Here is a 15,803-nt window from a genome sequence, read left to right as displayed (position 1 = left end):
AAAGAATCCATTACTTGTATTACAAAAGAATATTTTTATTTCCCATTAAAGAAATTTTGAAATAAAGTATTATATCATTTGTACAAGTTTATAACTTTGGCATAATTGTACTGTTTATTTTATTATATTATCATATTAATAATAATAATAATAATAATAATAATTTTATATAAATTATACAAAAAGCTTATGTATATGCTTTATAAGGCCATATATTTATAGGCATTATGTTGCATTATGTACTACTTGAATTTGGAATATTATGTATTAGCCTTGAACGAGGCTAGATATACAAATCGATTTCAGATATCAGATTGTTCAATAACATAATTGTGCTATTGAATATATTCAATTATTTCAGAGCATATATCAACGATATGGAATATTGATTATTCAAAATATTACTTTAATTAAAGTTAATCACTTATTAGCAATTAATAACATTTTTAAGAATTTTTATAAAGTCTTTAATTTTAAAAAATGGATGAGAAGAAAGAGAGAAATCTTGTTATGTGTTATCCAATAATACACAATTCTGTGAAAATATTTGCGGCCGTAACTAGCAAGTCATGCGATTTGATGGAACAAGAAGTTAGTTTGAAATAATATTTAGATTAAAATAGTTTAGAGCCTTTGCAAGAGGTTCCTCAATTTTATTAATGTTTTCTTGCAGTATGACATAACCCCTGCGGAATATATTAAACAAATGCTGATGAGTACTCAAGATAGAATCGATTATTTGCTAAAACCAGGTCGCAGTATAAACGTGCAACTTTTCTGTGACAACTGCAAAAGCCACTACTTCAAAGTTTCACCTGACATTGTCCTCTTTCAACAATTCATTCCTGGCAATGTGTACAATATGACGCTCACAGTTCGTAATGTAACAAAAGTAAATCTCTTCCATTTTACATATATTTCGTTAGCATATATTTTGATAATACATAATTAAGCTTATACGTTTTGTCATACTTGGCTTTGCCTTCGCTATATAACTCACACAAATTTAACTCCGATTTCATGTTTTAAATATAACACTAAAGATGTCGCAACACTTGAAAATTTTGTGCGACCCCGATCCCTTCTTTTCCGTTGAATATCACGGGTCAAATTACAGCGCTATGATAGCGCCAGGACTCGTTCACGTTTATGATGTTAAGTTCAAACCAGCGGAGAAACGAGACTATGAATATTGTGTCGAGTTTGTCAATGATACCAAAGTCTTCGTAGTGCCGATAATTGGTGAGAGGAAGGAAATTATATTATATATATAATTACGTATGGTCACGTAACAACGGAATCTACGGGTCAAGTTAATATTGTTCTAGCTATCGGTCCGAGACCTATTCTAGACATCCCCGACCGAATCGAAATACCAGCCACCGCAGTGAAAATTCTCTCTTCAAAGACTATTTTAGTGCGCAACTTGGGAGAAGCGCCGGCAATTTTCAATTTTTCCACAGATAAGTATGTATTATACAATATTTAATTTGAAAAATTTTTAGCAGAATTTAATCAATTAGTGATTATAAATTTTAACATATATATATATATATATATATATATATATATATATATATATATATATATATATTTGTAACTTTTTTGTTAAAATTTATAATTACTAGTTGATTAAATTCTGCTAAAAATTTTTAAAATTAAATATTAAGGGCATGTACAAAAGTTTCCATTGTTTGGCAGGAAATTTTCTTTAGTAATATCTTATGAATAATACAATATTTTTAGTCAAAATGTTTTTCAGCCATCTTTCAGGCAAAGGATGAATATCGCAAAGATAAAAATATCTGTTTTTGGAACAATATATTTAAATATATATAAGAGAGAGCAATGAAAACTTTTGCATACACCTTATAACATATTAAATAGACAATTATTATTTTCGTATTTTTTTTGTAATAAATCATACTTTATGTAATTTAAGAAAAAGATTATATCAAAAGTGCATGCTTTTTAAATGCCTTATGTTTTTCTAAAAAGTATTCATAACTGTAAGAAAAGTGTCTAAATCTGATATATGTATAATCATTTTTATGCGACTACACCAGTCCGTATTTCTTCGTCGAACCATCAAGAGGCATATTAGGGAAAGAAGAGACGATGCAACTAACCGTCAGCTTTTTATCCGAGAAATCTGGCGATTTTGAGGCAAATCTTTTCCTTAATTATGAAGCAGGTATTATACATATTAAATAATAATAACTTTATGTATTAATAATAATTTTGCATAAATGTATATACATATATGTATATATAAGCATTGATATAAATGTAATAAACCTAATATATCCAAATTATTAATAGGAGAAAAGCTTCGCTTGGTATTGCGGAGTTCAGCAATAAACTGCATGATTCGATTCGACAGAGGTAGTATCAGAATGGAAGACACTTATCTAGGCTTGTCTAGAAGCAAAACCCTGACGATTCATAATAGAAGTAATTATATCGTGAGGTTTCAATGGATGCGTTTCAAGGATAAAGATGCCGATGTGCAACGAAAGGAAAAGTAAGAGAAAACAAATATTTTTCTCACAAAACTTTTTATTTTGGTCGATTTTGATACTAAAATTATAGTAACTTTTTAATTTTTTATGACAGATATAAAAAACTATTTCAACTGGTACACAATATGGAGGTGATGCGTCACGTCAATCTTGTTCATTACAATATTTGTCTGCCAGATATTCACGAGCTTGTCTGCCAGAGGATTTACGCGGACGAGATTGCTTCATTAACGAACGAGAATTTTCCCTACAATCACATGTCCTTTCTTCTTATGCCTAAGGTGAGTTTCATGATTAATTTATATAATAACATTTATAAAATAACAGTTCTTGCATCTTGATAACGTTATATATCTTAATTATGTAAAAATATATTTATTTCTGCTTGTCTAACAAACAATTTTAGATTTGTCTAAAAGATTCTAGGCTACAACTTAAATACAGGGTGACCATTGGAAAGATGTCTAAAGAAAATTGCTATTACTTTGCAACGAATGAACAGAATGAAATGAATTAAACGTTATTTTGTAGAGAAAACCCGTCATATATTCCATACAATATGAAAGAAGTGTATAATAATTAAGTAATTAAAATAAGTATGATAAAAAGTGCTTTATCTGAAAAATACTGATAAGCTAAAACAAAGTATTCAAAAATGCATATAAGATATTTTTCCAGTCATGTTAAAAAGTGTATTTAACAGTTTTCAAAAACTTTTGAGTTTCTGTGTCAATTCCGATAGACAATACTTCGGCAATATTTATTATTGAGCGCTCAAACAGATTTGTAGCATTTCTTATTATGTTTATTTTAATTACTTAATTATTCTATACTTTTTTCATACGGAATAAAATTGACGGATTTTCTTTACAAAATAACGTTTAATTCATTTCATTCTGTTCATTCGTTGCAAAGTAATAGTAATTTACTTTAGACACACCTTTTCAATGGTCACCCTGTATAAATAGATTCTGATGAAATAATACAGATATTTTTTTAAAAATATTTTTGACGAGCAGTTTTTATGAAATATTTAACAGCTTAGATAAACGTATGTTAGTCATATACGTATCATCACGTCTGATTACTTTAATATCTTTAATTCTCAGGAAGGCGAGATTTGGCCTCAATCTTCTATAGATATTACAGTACTTTTTCGAGCTATGGAAGTGAACAAGATATCAAGCGTCGCTTATCTTGAAGTCACGGGTCGTGAGGACAGGATACCTCTGAGGTTATAAGAAAACTAGTGTAATGTTATCTTTAGAAACTTCCTTCTATCTCAGACATTTCTTGCTAATTTTGAGTCCCAATGGTAGCCTTCACGGAAGCGGCAAGGGACCGGTTTTCCATCTCAACGTGATCACGATTGACCTCAAGGATATTTTCCTGTGCTCTGTGCACAATTACGAGGTATTCCAATAAATGTATTCAAATATAAAGAAATTTATAAATACTAATCGAAGATTGAATGTTACATTTTTCTCAGATATGATTGCAAAAGATTTATATTAGTTTTTCTTCAGCATTTATTTTACTCGATTTCATAAATATATGTACATATGTATAAAATTATATTGCATGATATAAATGATTGAAGTCTGAATTAATTGTATTCTAGATTGTTGCGACAAATAAAGGGCATATTAGTGGTACATTAGTTTATAAGGCAAGACCGACGGAGTTTGATGGCACTATTAATATCACTCCGCCTGCTCTAACGCTGCAACCAAACGAACATAACTCATTCAATTTATCATTCTTTTCAAATCGGAAAGGAGATTTTATAGAACGGATCGACTTCGTCGTTAAAGAGAGTTTGGAAATATTATCCTTGCATATCAAGTATTCAAACTTGGTTATCGTATTAAACAAAAAATTCGTACTTTTTTCACTTTTAGAATAATTGTAAATTTTTATAATAATTGTAAATATTAACATAATTGCGTTTATTTCATTTCTTTTATAAAAAATTTCATTAAAAATACTATATAATATTTTATAATAATTTGTTATAATTAATATTGTATCATAAGTTTGTGATAATATACTATAAAATTTTTTGTTCGTAGAGGATGCATCATATGTCCAACATTGCATTTTGACAAGAGCAGCATTGATTTTGGCGCAACCGCTTTAGGTATACCGTCTGCAGTAATCAATGCAGTTCTACTTCTTCTTTAAGAAAACCGCAGTTTCGTGCACACATTTACAGGGTTCAGCAAAAGGCAGGAAGTATGTCTTTGTAACTTATCCTTGGTGCCGGTCTCGTTCAGCGCGACTATGATGGAGGACGGTGATCAGGCGCCTCTGACCCACGAAGAGTTTGCCAGATCTGAAGTGAAGCCAAGTTTCCCGACTAATCCTCGCGAATTTATGATAACTCCGTATAAAGGAGTAGTTCAAGCGCATAGTTCGCTTAAATTGAAGGTAAATTGAATACGATGCCTTTAACGATATCTTAATGTGTATCTCGTAAAGAAACATTTGTAAAAAGAAGATTGTTCTACATTTTTTAAATTATGTATTTATGTATCAGTTTCTCTTTCAGCATAATTATTTTAATATTACTTTTAAATTAAATAATTATTAGCATTAGCAGAGAGTTTATTTTTGTATTAAAATATAGGTAACATATATCGCAAACGTGGTTCGAAGCGGACAGTCGACCATTCGAATTGATATGTGGGATTCGGATTCGGATCCAGTAATACTACCAGTTTCATTTTGCGGTGTTATTCCCTCTTTATCAATCAAGCCTACGGAAATCTCTATACGATTCTCATTCATCAATTTCCCGTATGCTCGCTCTATTAATATAAAAAATAATACCGATTTGGATGGATACTTTTATATAATACCACAAAAGGTAATTGTTCAATTAATTTCGTAAACTGAATTTGTGAACAATATTACTTTGCGTAATATGTATATAAAAAATACACTATTAAAGAAGAGTTATTATAAATTGGCTGTAATAATTCTATTTTTTAGATATCCGAAAATATGCCTGTCGTATATTCATTATCATCTCATGAAGGTTATTTGAAAGCACGACAATCAAAGACAATTGATGTCACAATTATTACAAAAATTTTGGACAGAAAGACAACTACATTTAAGTATAACAATTAGTATAATTATTTTTAAAATATAAGCCTTGGGATTATTTAATTTTATAAGTCAATAAGAGAAAAAACACTTAAAAATCTTTAGATTTAAAATTTTTCAAGATTTTAGAACTCTTTTTTGGTATCAAATCGACAATGATAAGACCAATAAAAATCTAAATCACAATGATTCGTAGAGATAACAATACACATAATAATAATAGTAATAATTGATTTTTATTAGAATTTTTATTGATTTCTAAAAATTTTGAAAATGTTTAATGTTCTTATAATATATTTCTTTTTACTGTATAATTTATTTTTTATAAAGATACCATTATTTTCTTTGTGATAAATCAGTATGTTGACAATGGGCGAGCAGGCTTCAGTTGCATCTTGCACAATTATATGTAACGGCCAGGGGCCCATAGTATCTGTGCAACCTACTTGCCTCAATTTTGGAGAGATACAGGTGCTTCAAGATAAAGTCATGAATTTTCGCATAATTAATGACTCGCCGATACCAGCGCAATTCAAATTAACATCAGTTAATATTTTTCAAATAAACTTGCTTTAAAATTTGTAGATATAAAATGCTATAAATGAAAAAAAAAAATAAATTTAACAATTATCTTATATCATATAGCGTAGAAAAGACTCGTCATGGATCGTTAAACCAGCTACTGGCGAAATTGCATCAAATGGATTTGTGGAGATTGAAGCAAAAATATTTTTACGCGACAGTGGTAAATACGCTGACAATATAATCGCGCATGTTATCAACAATCGATCGATTCCTATCAACGTAGTTGCGATTGGAATCGGTTGTAACGTTGTATTCGAGCCACAGATATTTCCAGTATTCGACATGGGTTTTCTTGTTAGGTAAAACGACATTGGTAAATTATGAACTTATAATAATAATAAGTCACTATTTATTATTATTACTATAAGATTTATTTTAATAATATTTATTTGTATTATTTTTTTAAATTATTTAACTACTATTTAATTATTTCGACAGCCACCAACTCCAGAGTCTGCCAATAACTATAAAGAATTTTGGCACGCGTCATTGCCAAATAATATGGTCGAACGATCCAGAAGTGCGCATTCAAAGAAACCATGCTTTGGGAATGTAATCACATAATTTTAGTTTAAACTAGTATTTTAACTTTACCAGAATGTTCAAAACTATTTATTACAGTAGAAAGTTTTGTGTCGAACCTGCCATCGTAGAAGTTCCAGCCAATGGTTCTAACGTAGTACACTGTAAAATATACTGGGACATGTAAGTTCCAATTAGATTTTATTGTTATTTAGAAAAATAGATAAAATAATTTTGATAGAATCAAATATCAATTTTGCTTGTTTTTCTTTCAAATTTGTATTCTATAATGGTAATTTTAAAGAAAAAAGATTATTTTTCAAAATAATTAAAAAAAAATTTTTATTTACATTAAAGAAATGAAATTTTGACGGAAGATTGGTACATATTTAAGCAGAGTTTTGACAAACAAGAAAGACAGGCAAAGGACAGACAAGGAAAACGAGAATTGATCGGAACTTCTACATTTAGAACCACTTTTACGGAACCACAAATCGCCTTTGACAAGAGAGAGTTAACGTTTCGCATCGATATGTATTCGGAGGAAGAAAATTTGCAGCAAACAGGTACAAAATTGCATACTATCTTGTTGTTCGAAACTATTTCAGCGAAAACTATTAGGAAAGTTACGCAATTTAATATTCAAGGAAACATCTATTTAGGGAAAGAGAAGCAGATACTTTGATGCCAGAATTTATTTTGCAATAAATAAATTTTGCATTATTTAAATTTATACAACGTACTTTTTATATTCATTAAAACAAAGATGACAGTTTTGCTTTTAATTTTTAGATGAAATTGTCGTGACAAATAAATCACACTTAAATTTAAATGTTTTATTATACATCGATGCTCCGTTTTACTTGATAAACGATAAGAAAAAACTTGTGCATAAAAAGAAAATTATTTTACTGATCGATATCAGTACGACGATTTTGGTGAAATTTTCGCCAAATATAAATCTCAATGATCCTTATTCGCGAAATTATGGCGGTGCACTTTGGTTCGAATATGACGAGCATCCTAACAAGGTATCTTGCTAAATTTACATTGCAAAGCAATAAGTTGTGTAATGTAAAAATTGTGCTTATTTTCAGAACAAGATTCAATGCAAAGGTGTTGTAAATTTCCCAAATATTACATTTTTTTCTAAAGATTTAATTATCAATTGTGTTTCGGGTTCAAGCGCCGAACAAGCTTTGAGAATGACTAATAATGGACCAATTCCTGTGAAGTACAAGTTTCTGTGGGCTGGAGAGAGTATTGAGATTCAACGTAGAGTACGCATACAATATAGAGTATAATTATAAATTGATGATATTAGAGTGAGTTTGCGTCGAGTTATACATATAAACATATAAGCATCTCAGAGATGAACATTCTTAGTTAGTAAAATACAATGTTTTGCAGATTTTTTTTGTATTATATTTACAAATTTCAATATGTTTCAGAAAATAAAGTTGTGTAATTACGGAATATGATTTTAATATGACTAAATACTGTGACCTAGTAAATGTGTCGTCACATTCTGACTTAACTTTATACAGTCAACATTTCTATTTTTGTTAAAAACATTTGCCATTGGGTAAAAATTGAAGATATAGAATCTTGTAAAATCTCTGATTAAATATCTAGTATACCTCCGAGGTGCTCATATATTTTACATAAAAAGCAAGCTTATTATTTGTTACAAATCAATTATTTTCAAAAATTTTCTAAAATCTTAAATAATTATACACAATTTTGCATATATTCTTAACAGGAATTTACAGATCCTTCAAAGCTGCAAATTAATGCAGAAAACTATAAAATTTATCCTCATTCATATGAGAATAAAAGAAATTTAGAGCTTCATGAAAATAAAGACGGAAAAACAGCAGTTTTGCCAATTTCATTATCATACGGTATATGCTATTCAATATCTTGTAATTTTAATAAAAAATATAGTTTTATTATTAATAATGATCTAAAAGTCAAATAATACTTGAAAAATTTGTTATAAAAGTCATATATTTATATTTTCTACATTAGAGCTACAAAAATCAGAATCAGAGAGTATGTTGACAAAAATTTATTTTGAAACATTAGATGAAGAACTCGAAAAACTGAAAAGTATCTTTTCATCGACGGCAAATGTGTGTTGCTTATCGTGTTTAGATGACCCAGAGCTTTTTGCTCCGATGAATCTCAATCTGAAACTTCCCACAACGGAGCCTCTTGACAATGTTCGTTTTTTAAAGTAAAATTTAATTTGATTTGATTATTGAATATTTCTGCGTGTATATTATAGATTTCTTATTCTTAATCAAACTTTTTATATTGAAATTCATTAAATGTCATTTTTATTTTTCATTTTCTCATTTTAACGTTATCATATTATTAAGCAAATGTAAAATAGAGGGAAAACAGTGTAAGATGGAAAAGAAGGAAATAGAAAATTAGAAGGAAGAATGCAGGAATATGTAGTTGTATTTAGGAATGCAATTGTATTTACAAATTATATTCATATTTGAAAAGCAGCTAAATCAAATCGCTAATATATCAAAGCCAAACACAAAACAAATACATTTTTCAGATACTTGATATCGTCCCACATGAGGGCACTCTCGTTCCATACTCTTCGCAATACGTGCGCTTTATCTTTCATGGTTCCGAGTCCATGCAAGTCAAAGCTATTGCGCTCTGTGATATTGTTCAAGGACCTACTGAATTAATTAGTGTGCTTGCTAATGCAGACATCGTCCAATACTCGGTAGACAAACAGGTCATTGATTTTGGACAACAGGTGCGTTATTGTTCAATTTTAATTTATCGATACTTAAAAAATTTGTTTATAAATAAATTATTTACCTTAAAGTTGCACGGTCAATGTCTGATACTTTCCAAATTTTCGTTTCTGTCTAAATAATTGCTACTTCGTCCATCAATTGCTGCTTTTTTATGGCATTTATAAAACACGCAATTGCGATTATTTTTTAAAGTATTTTGATGCTACCCTGGTAGAAATTTTAATTAGGCTCTTGCATGGCACTGATCAGCGTGCCATACTGCCATTTCCCCGGTAAAAAATTTCTCATACATAATTAGACAAAAATAGTACATATCTAATTATACAAAATTATATACCAAATTTGTCCATACATAAATAGATACACCTATATATAAATGAATATAAACATATATATTTATATATGATTATATAAAGGTGTGTATGAGTAAATATACATTTTCTTGTTTTATTTTGTTGTGTTTTTATTGCGCAAACATAAAGTACATAATCATACATACATCACATCATATATATATATATATATATATATATATATACCCATACAGCACACAAAGATTGCATACACATTGTATCAATCTTTCATCGCAATGTTGCAATATTGCAAATTCACTGCAAAATGTTGTTGCATCATTGCTGTGAGATTGCAGCAACGTTAAAATGTCCGCTTTTAGGAAGATTGTAACGAAATATTACAGTAATATTGCAATGTAATGAATTTGCAATAATGCATTGTTATTGCAATCTTAGAATAATGTTGCATATATTTTTATTTATTCGGACATTTATCTGTTCGATTTTTGAACAATCAGTTTAATATCTAAATTCCCTGTGTTGAGATCGTATCAGAAAAATTAAACTAATAAAAATAATTACTATGTCTTTAATCTTACTAGCCACTCTTTGCAAGTTTCATATAATCATCATGACTAAAACTTAAATACAAGATAGATTTTGCAACGCGCGTTGCATAGTGGTAAACAAACGAACTAGCGATTATTACTACCGAATATTGCTATTGCAATGTTATTGGAATGTTGCTGTCACATTCTCATGAAATATTACAATTATAGGTTGCAATAATGTCTCAACAATATTACATTGCAACTTGCAAGATTGTAACATTGCTGCAATGTAATTGCAATGTTCTGTGCTGTATGGGCAGTAAGAGTGACTTGATGAGGTCCTTTCTTAAAAATCTCTTCTTTAAATACCCCAAGCACTAATTTTCGAACTATTTGTATCACTCATAAAATGTATTTATATTTCATGTTATTTATTTTTCTCATATTATTTAGAAATACAATAAATTACATATATTTCTTATAAATGTAAAATAGTGTTTTTTTATTTTATTTTGTTTATATTCCTCTCTTGCATGCACGCGCGCGATAAGAAAAAGGTATAGAAACTTTTAGAAAAGTAAAATATTTTTAAATCAAGACATTAAGTGAAATTAAGGAAAAAGTGACACAATTAGCCAGAATTTCTCGTTTATACAAAATCATATACAATTGCGTATGACTATATTTGAAATTTGCTTCTTACTTATATATGTTTATACATGATGCAAGACTTATACATAATCATATATTAGACTAACAGAGATTCATATATAATTATATATAAAATATTGTGGACATTATATATAAGTATGTATAAAAAGTCCTACATGTAATTCTATACTGCAGTCGCTCCATTTATATATATATATATATAACGTTTTATATTTTGTCATGTATAATTATACATATTTTTACACAATTATGTAAAATATTGTATAACTCTATTAAATGCTACATGATTATATATGAGAAATTTTTTACCGGGTCAGGAGCTGACATGACATGCTAGTAAGCATCATCCATGAAATCGTCACGTTTTGCCCGCTGGCGCCACAATTTTGTAATGGATTTTGCGTAATGCTAGCATGGCGCTAACATGGCCCCAATAAGATACTATCATAATGCAAGCATGGTGCTGGCAACGTGGCAGAGGCGTGCGACGCGCGCGCGCGCGTGTTGTGTGTGTGTGTGTGTGTGGTGTGTGTAATTATGATTAATAAATTTAAATTTTAATGCATTTTATGTCAGTGTTTTACTTTTACGAAAAAATACTTTTAAACTATTCGATTATTAACGAAAAAACTATTAAACGCTATTAGTTTTTAATAGTTTGTAATAGTTTTTTGGTAATAATCGAACAGTTCAACAATATTTTTTCGTAAAAGTGAAACACTGGCATAAAATGCATTAAAATCTAAATTTATTAATCATAATTACACACACACATACATACACACACCAAGTAATAAGTAAAAGTATATAATAAAATAAAGGTTTACAAAAAATATTTTATAAAATATTTTTTTATTAAAATTTATTTATTATATTATTTATATTTATAAAATATTTATTATAATTTTTTTTGCATTTTATCTTCGATTTACTTGATTCGGTCTTTTCTATGTCCTTCCCAGTCCTTTGCATTAGAAAGTGCTGCGCTCAATGCCTTTATAAGATGATTTCTTGATACAACTTCTCCTTTAAATTCCTTTTGAAGAAATATATCTAAAAATCTGCGAATATACATTTACATGTGACATCCAATTTTTGAATAAGTAGAATAACAAAACTATTTTAAGAATTATTTTAAGTATTATTTATATAATTTTATATATATATATATATATATATATATATATATATATGTGTACCTTCTATACATGTGTAAAATGGTTCATCCTTTATTATTTTCTTGCTATGCATAATTTTAGTTGCAGTATATGTAATTGCTACATCGCGCGTTATACAGATTTTTAATAACATTGTAATATTTTTTGTTAACGTTGAATTAAAGTCTACATAACGATAAAGATGTTCACACTAAAATAAAATTAATTTTAAAATTTTTAACGGGATGTACACTCTTTTTCAAATAATAATAAATTATATTTTGTAAAATAAATAAACTCACAAAATTGGATCGGAATTCAATATCGTTGTCTAATTGAACATTGATATTCCTAAATTCTTCATTTGTTTTTGCAGGTAGCATTGTCTCATATTTTTTTGAGAACATATTATCTGCATCCATTTTGGAACTAGTCTGGCTTATCATTTTATTTTTTGATTTTTTGATCATTTGATTTTAGTATCATGTAGTAAACTTTCAAATTTTATCGATATTAAATCTAATTCTGTGAAACAAAAATAACAAATTAAATTGCATGTACATACATAAACAATTCGACAGCGAGATTTGTATATTTGAATAATACATCTAATAATATGTAAACAAATCTTCCTTTTATTAATTTTTCTTGATTCACTTTCCAGCATTAACAATTTTGACCAAATTATATTTATATTGATGTTAAGCGGGTTCAGTTCTGAAAATTAAATTTTATAAAATATTAATACATACAAAAATTAATGTCGTTACTGTTTATTAGTCTTTATAATAAGTGTACAGTAAATTTAAACATTTTTATAAAAATATTGTATACCTTTGTCGTTTGTGTAGTCCATTAAATCGTTTTCAGATATGACAGGTAATCGCGTATCAAGCAACATAGTAGGTGTAGTAGGTGATTCCATACAGTAGGTCTCCATAGTAGGTGATTGGTCTAAAAAATGGTAATTTAAAAAAAATTTACTATGTATGTGATATTGGAAGGTGTAACAACGAGAGATAGCGCTTGGACATTTTAAAATGCAATCATACCTGACTGGTTGCAAGAGTTTTTTGTAATCGCAGGAACTTCATTAAGCAAATGTTTTATTTCTTCTATATCTTTTTTAAACCTTTTTTGTCGATAAACTGCCTTCGCTTTCTTCATTTTTTCTTCATCATCTTCCGAATTCTGCGAAAAAGCAGTTTCAGTTCTTTCAAGAAGTATCAAACAATCAAGCGCTTCTGTATATGTTCCTGAAATAACCATTTTATTAAATTTATTGTGATTACTTAATCGAAATATGTAAGTTACAGCAATCCATCATATTCAGAATTTAGTTTTTATTTGTGTGAACCGCAGCAATTTATATATAATACATACTTGCTTGACCAATAATATCAATATTATAGGATGGCCATGACTCTGGTGCTTCAGATTCTTGTTTTACCATATCGTGGAGTTGATTAATATTTTTTTTTGTATATGGAAGATCAAGAAATAAAACTTTCAATTTTTTTTTTTTTTATCCCAGTTAATCCAGGCTGAAGGAACAATATCAATTTCTTTCGTAGGACCTTTTTTCCTACGTTTAATAAACCTTACAATTTTGAATCGATAAATCATTTCATCATCGTTACTCTCATGTTGTCAGACATCTATAAATATATATAAATATATCCTTATATGACGCTGAAGCTGGCAGCCACACTCATTGTTAGTGGTAAAAAAAAAATTGAACAAATCAGATACAAAGTCTACAAGTCTAAATTTTGGGCTTAGAATCTCATTCAGAATCATGTTTAAAATGTCATTTTAATAATTTAGAATTATTAAACATTAATTTCAAGATATTTATTTAGTTTAGGCCCTTCACCTCAAATTTTTATCAAATTATGCTTATTCGACGCGTTTTTGCGTGAAATAAAAAAAATTTAGCACAAAAAATTGTCGCTCTGCCGCGCGAAATATTAACCGTTTAAGTTGATCACTCTCTCAGGTTAAGAAAGCTCATATCGACGAAATGGATGATATATATATGTGTGTTAATTCCAATAATATAATACTTACCGTGCCACACTGCCACTTCCACTATTTGTTCTTGTTCAAACTATTTTTATTTTCACACAATTATCACACAAAACTCGCAATTTTATTTATTTAATAAAAAATTGCTATACTCTTGACACTGTTTTAAACTGTTTAACACTATCGAGGCGGCGCTGAAACGTGTTATCGAGTCGCATTTATTTTATTTATATATTTTTTTATATATATATTTATTTATATATTTATATATACAATTTTTTTTTAAGTTATATTTTATTATTTTTGAAAGATTTTATACATATAAACTTTTTTTTAAAGATTTTATATTATAATTGTATACAATAAAATTTTAAAATACATTTAATGTAAAAGGGAAATTACAAATATTTTTTCCCTGTTTGTTTCGTCGAACATTGATAATCTTATTAATTTATGTTTAATTTTCTGTACAAAAATTATTTTTTTTTCTTTTAAAGGATTGAGGTGTAATTCATACATATTTAAATTCGTTGAATCACAAGGGTAAATATATAATGAATTTTTTACTTTCCATATTTTAATTTCTAAAATATCATTATTTTCTATGAACATTTTAGTTACCTCACATATTTTGTTATTTTCTAACAAAATCATATTGTTTGGTGGCTTTATTGTTATTATCATTGCTTTATATTTCAGCTTTTTTATATCTGTTTTATTTCCTTTTAAAATATTTATAGATGGAAGTAAACATGAATGATTAAGATATATATTAATTTCATGCAGCCTTCGAGCCAATTGCGCCAAAATATTGTGAGGTGATCTTATAATAGTTTTTAATTGTCCTAAATATGTTTCAAATGGAAACGCACTTATTGAATTCAATCCACACTGCATATTTCTTACATCATCTGAAATATGCATTAAATTATGGACATTTATGACTACAAATTTTGGACCATAAAGTTTTTCTGCTAGCACAATAAACTTTGTAAGTAATTTTTCAGTATAATCTGTATATTCAAATGCATTTTTCATTGATAACATTCGACACGCTACATGAAGTAATAAAGAATGTTGGTATTTATCGCTGTCTAAAATGTCTTTTAATATTACAGGGCCACAGAATAGCAAAATAAATCGGTAATTCGTGGCTTTAAATTTAGCATGGTGCTCAATACCTCTAATTTTTCGGTGGAATTCCTCGGACTGTTAAAATCTTATTTTTTCTATTCGACTTGACAATAAATTCTTTTGATTATTACTCAGCTGCACATTAAAATCAGATGACATCCAAGCATCAACTAAACGTTTCATAACTCCTAGGTAGCACAAGTGCATCGAATCGAGTAGGAAATCATTGACCATGTTGACTGGCGGCTTTATGCATAGTAAAGGTGATACTGCTACATGATGGTCCATATGAGAAAAATTGCGGAAACTTTCATCGCTTCTTTTAGGACAATTAACATCTAAATATGTGGCTATCTTATGCTTAGTTTGACGCTCTATCAGACATTGTTCACAATTATATTTTGCATTGTGACCTTTAATACATTTAAGGTATGCTCTG

At 28.4% G+C, this 15,803-nt stretch overlaps 3 protein-coding genes across 6 annotated transcripts; 2 read left to right on the top strand and 1 right to left on the bottom strand.

The window, feature by feature from the left end:
* Positions 1 to 116: 116 nt before the first annotated feature.
* Positions 117 to 6,537, top strand: LOC105679290 (hydrocephalus-inducing protein-like). Its single transcript, XM_067347799.1, has 16 exons — positions 117 to 591; positions 674 to 892; positions 1,044 to 1,242; positions 1,329 to 1,467; positions 2,067 to 2,194; positions 2,323 to 2,524; positions 2,617 to 2,803; positions 3,632 to 3,756; positions 3,842 to 3,935; positions 4,144 to 4,367; positions 4,595 to 4,662; positions 4,738 to 4,952; positions 5,152 to 5,391; positions 5,517 to 5,644; positions 5,993 to 6,179; positions 6,279 to 6,537. The coding sequence occupies exons 1-16, from the start codon at positions 481 to 483 to the stop codon at positions 6,519 to 6,521; spliced, it is 2,709 nt and encodes a 902-aa protein (XP_067203900.1). The 5' UTR covers positions 117 to 480; the 3' UTR covers positions 6,522 to 6,537.
* An 85-nt stretch (positions 6,538 to 6,622) lies between these two features.
* On the top strand, positions 6,623 to 9,604 carry LOC136997263 (hydrocephalus-inducing protein homolog). Of its 2 annotated transcripts, XR_010888072.1 has the most exons (7): positions 6,623 to 6,770; positions 6,840 to 6,923; positions 7,098 to 7,306; positions 7,533 to 7,771; positions 7,838 to 8,020; positions 8,503 to 8,965; positions 9,316 to 9,604. XR_010888072.1 is itself a non-coding variant. In XM_067347804.1 (6 exons), exons 3-6 carry the CDS (start codon positions 7,273 to 7,275, stop codon positions 8,719 to 8,721), a joined length of 675 nt encoding a protein of 224 aa, XP_067203905.1. In that variant the 5' UTR covers positions 6,623 to 6,770; positions 6,840 to 6,923; positions 7,098 to 7,272; the 3' UTR covers positions 8,722 to 9,604. The 2 variants fall into 2 exon arrangements, 1 of the variants encoding a protein (XP_067203905.1); XM_067347804.1 differs by having other exon boundaries at positions 8,503 to 9,604.
* A 2,288-nt stretch (positions 9,605 to 11,892) lies between these two features.
* On the bottom strand, positions 11,893 to 14,266 carry LOC105679291 (uncharacterized). 3 transcript variants are annotated; one of them, XR_010888073.1, is made up of 7 exons: positions 13,586 to 14,266; positions 13,255 to 13,458; positions 13,037 to 13,156; positions 12,809 to 12,919; positions 12,505 to 12,727; positions 12,245 to 12,413; positions 11,893 to 12,106 (listed from the first exon to the last, which is right to left on the bottom strand). XR_010888073.1 is itself a non-coding variant. In XM_067347807.1 (7 exons), coding segments are annotated over exons 1-5 (507 nt in total). In that variant the 5' UTR covers positions 13,656 to 14,266; the 3' UTR covers positions 11,893 to 12,098; positions 12,245 to 12,413; positions 12,505 to 12,725. The 3 variants fall into 3 exon arrangements, 2 of the variants coding, with proteins under 2 accessions (XP_067203908.1, XP_067203907.1); XM_067347807.1 differs by having other exon boundaries at positions 11,893 to 12,098; XM_067347806.1 differs by having other exon boundaries at positions 11,893 to 12,098; positions 12,505 to 12,919.
* Between the last annotated feature and the right edge of the window lie 1,537 nt (positions 14,267 to 15,803).

This window comes from Linepithema humile, chromosome 1, assembly GCF_040581485.1.
Source record: "Linepithema humile isolate Giens D197 chromosome 1, Lhum_UNIL_v1.0, whole genome shotgun sequence".
Classification (NCBI taxonomy): Eukaryota; Metazoa; Arthropoda; class Insecta; order Hymenoptera; family Formicidae; genus Linepithema; species Linepithema humile.
The sequence above is the reverse complement of the archived record's forward strand: the minus strand, read 5'-3'. Positions and strand labels throughout refer to the sequence as shown.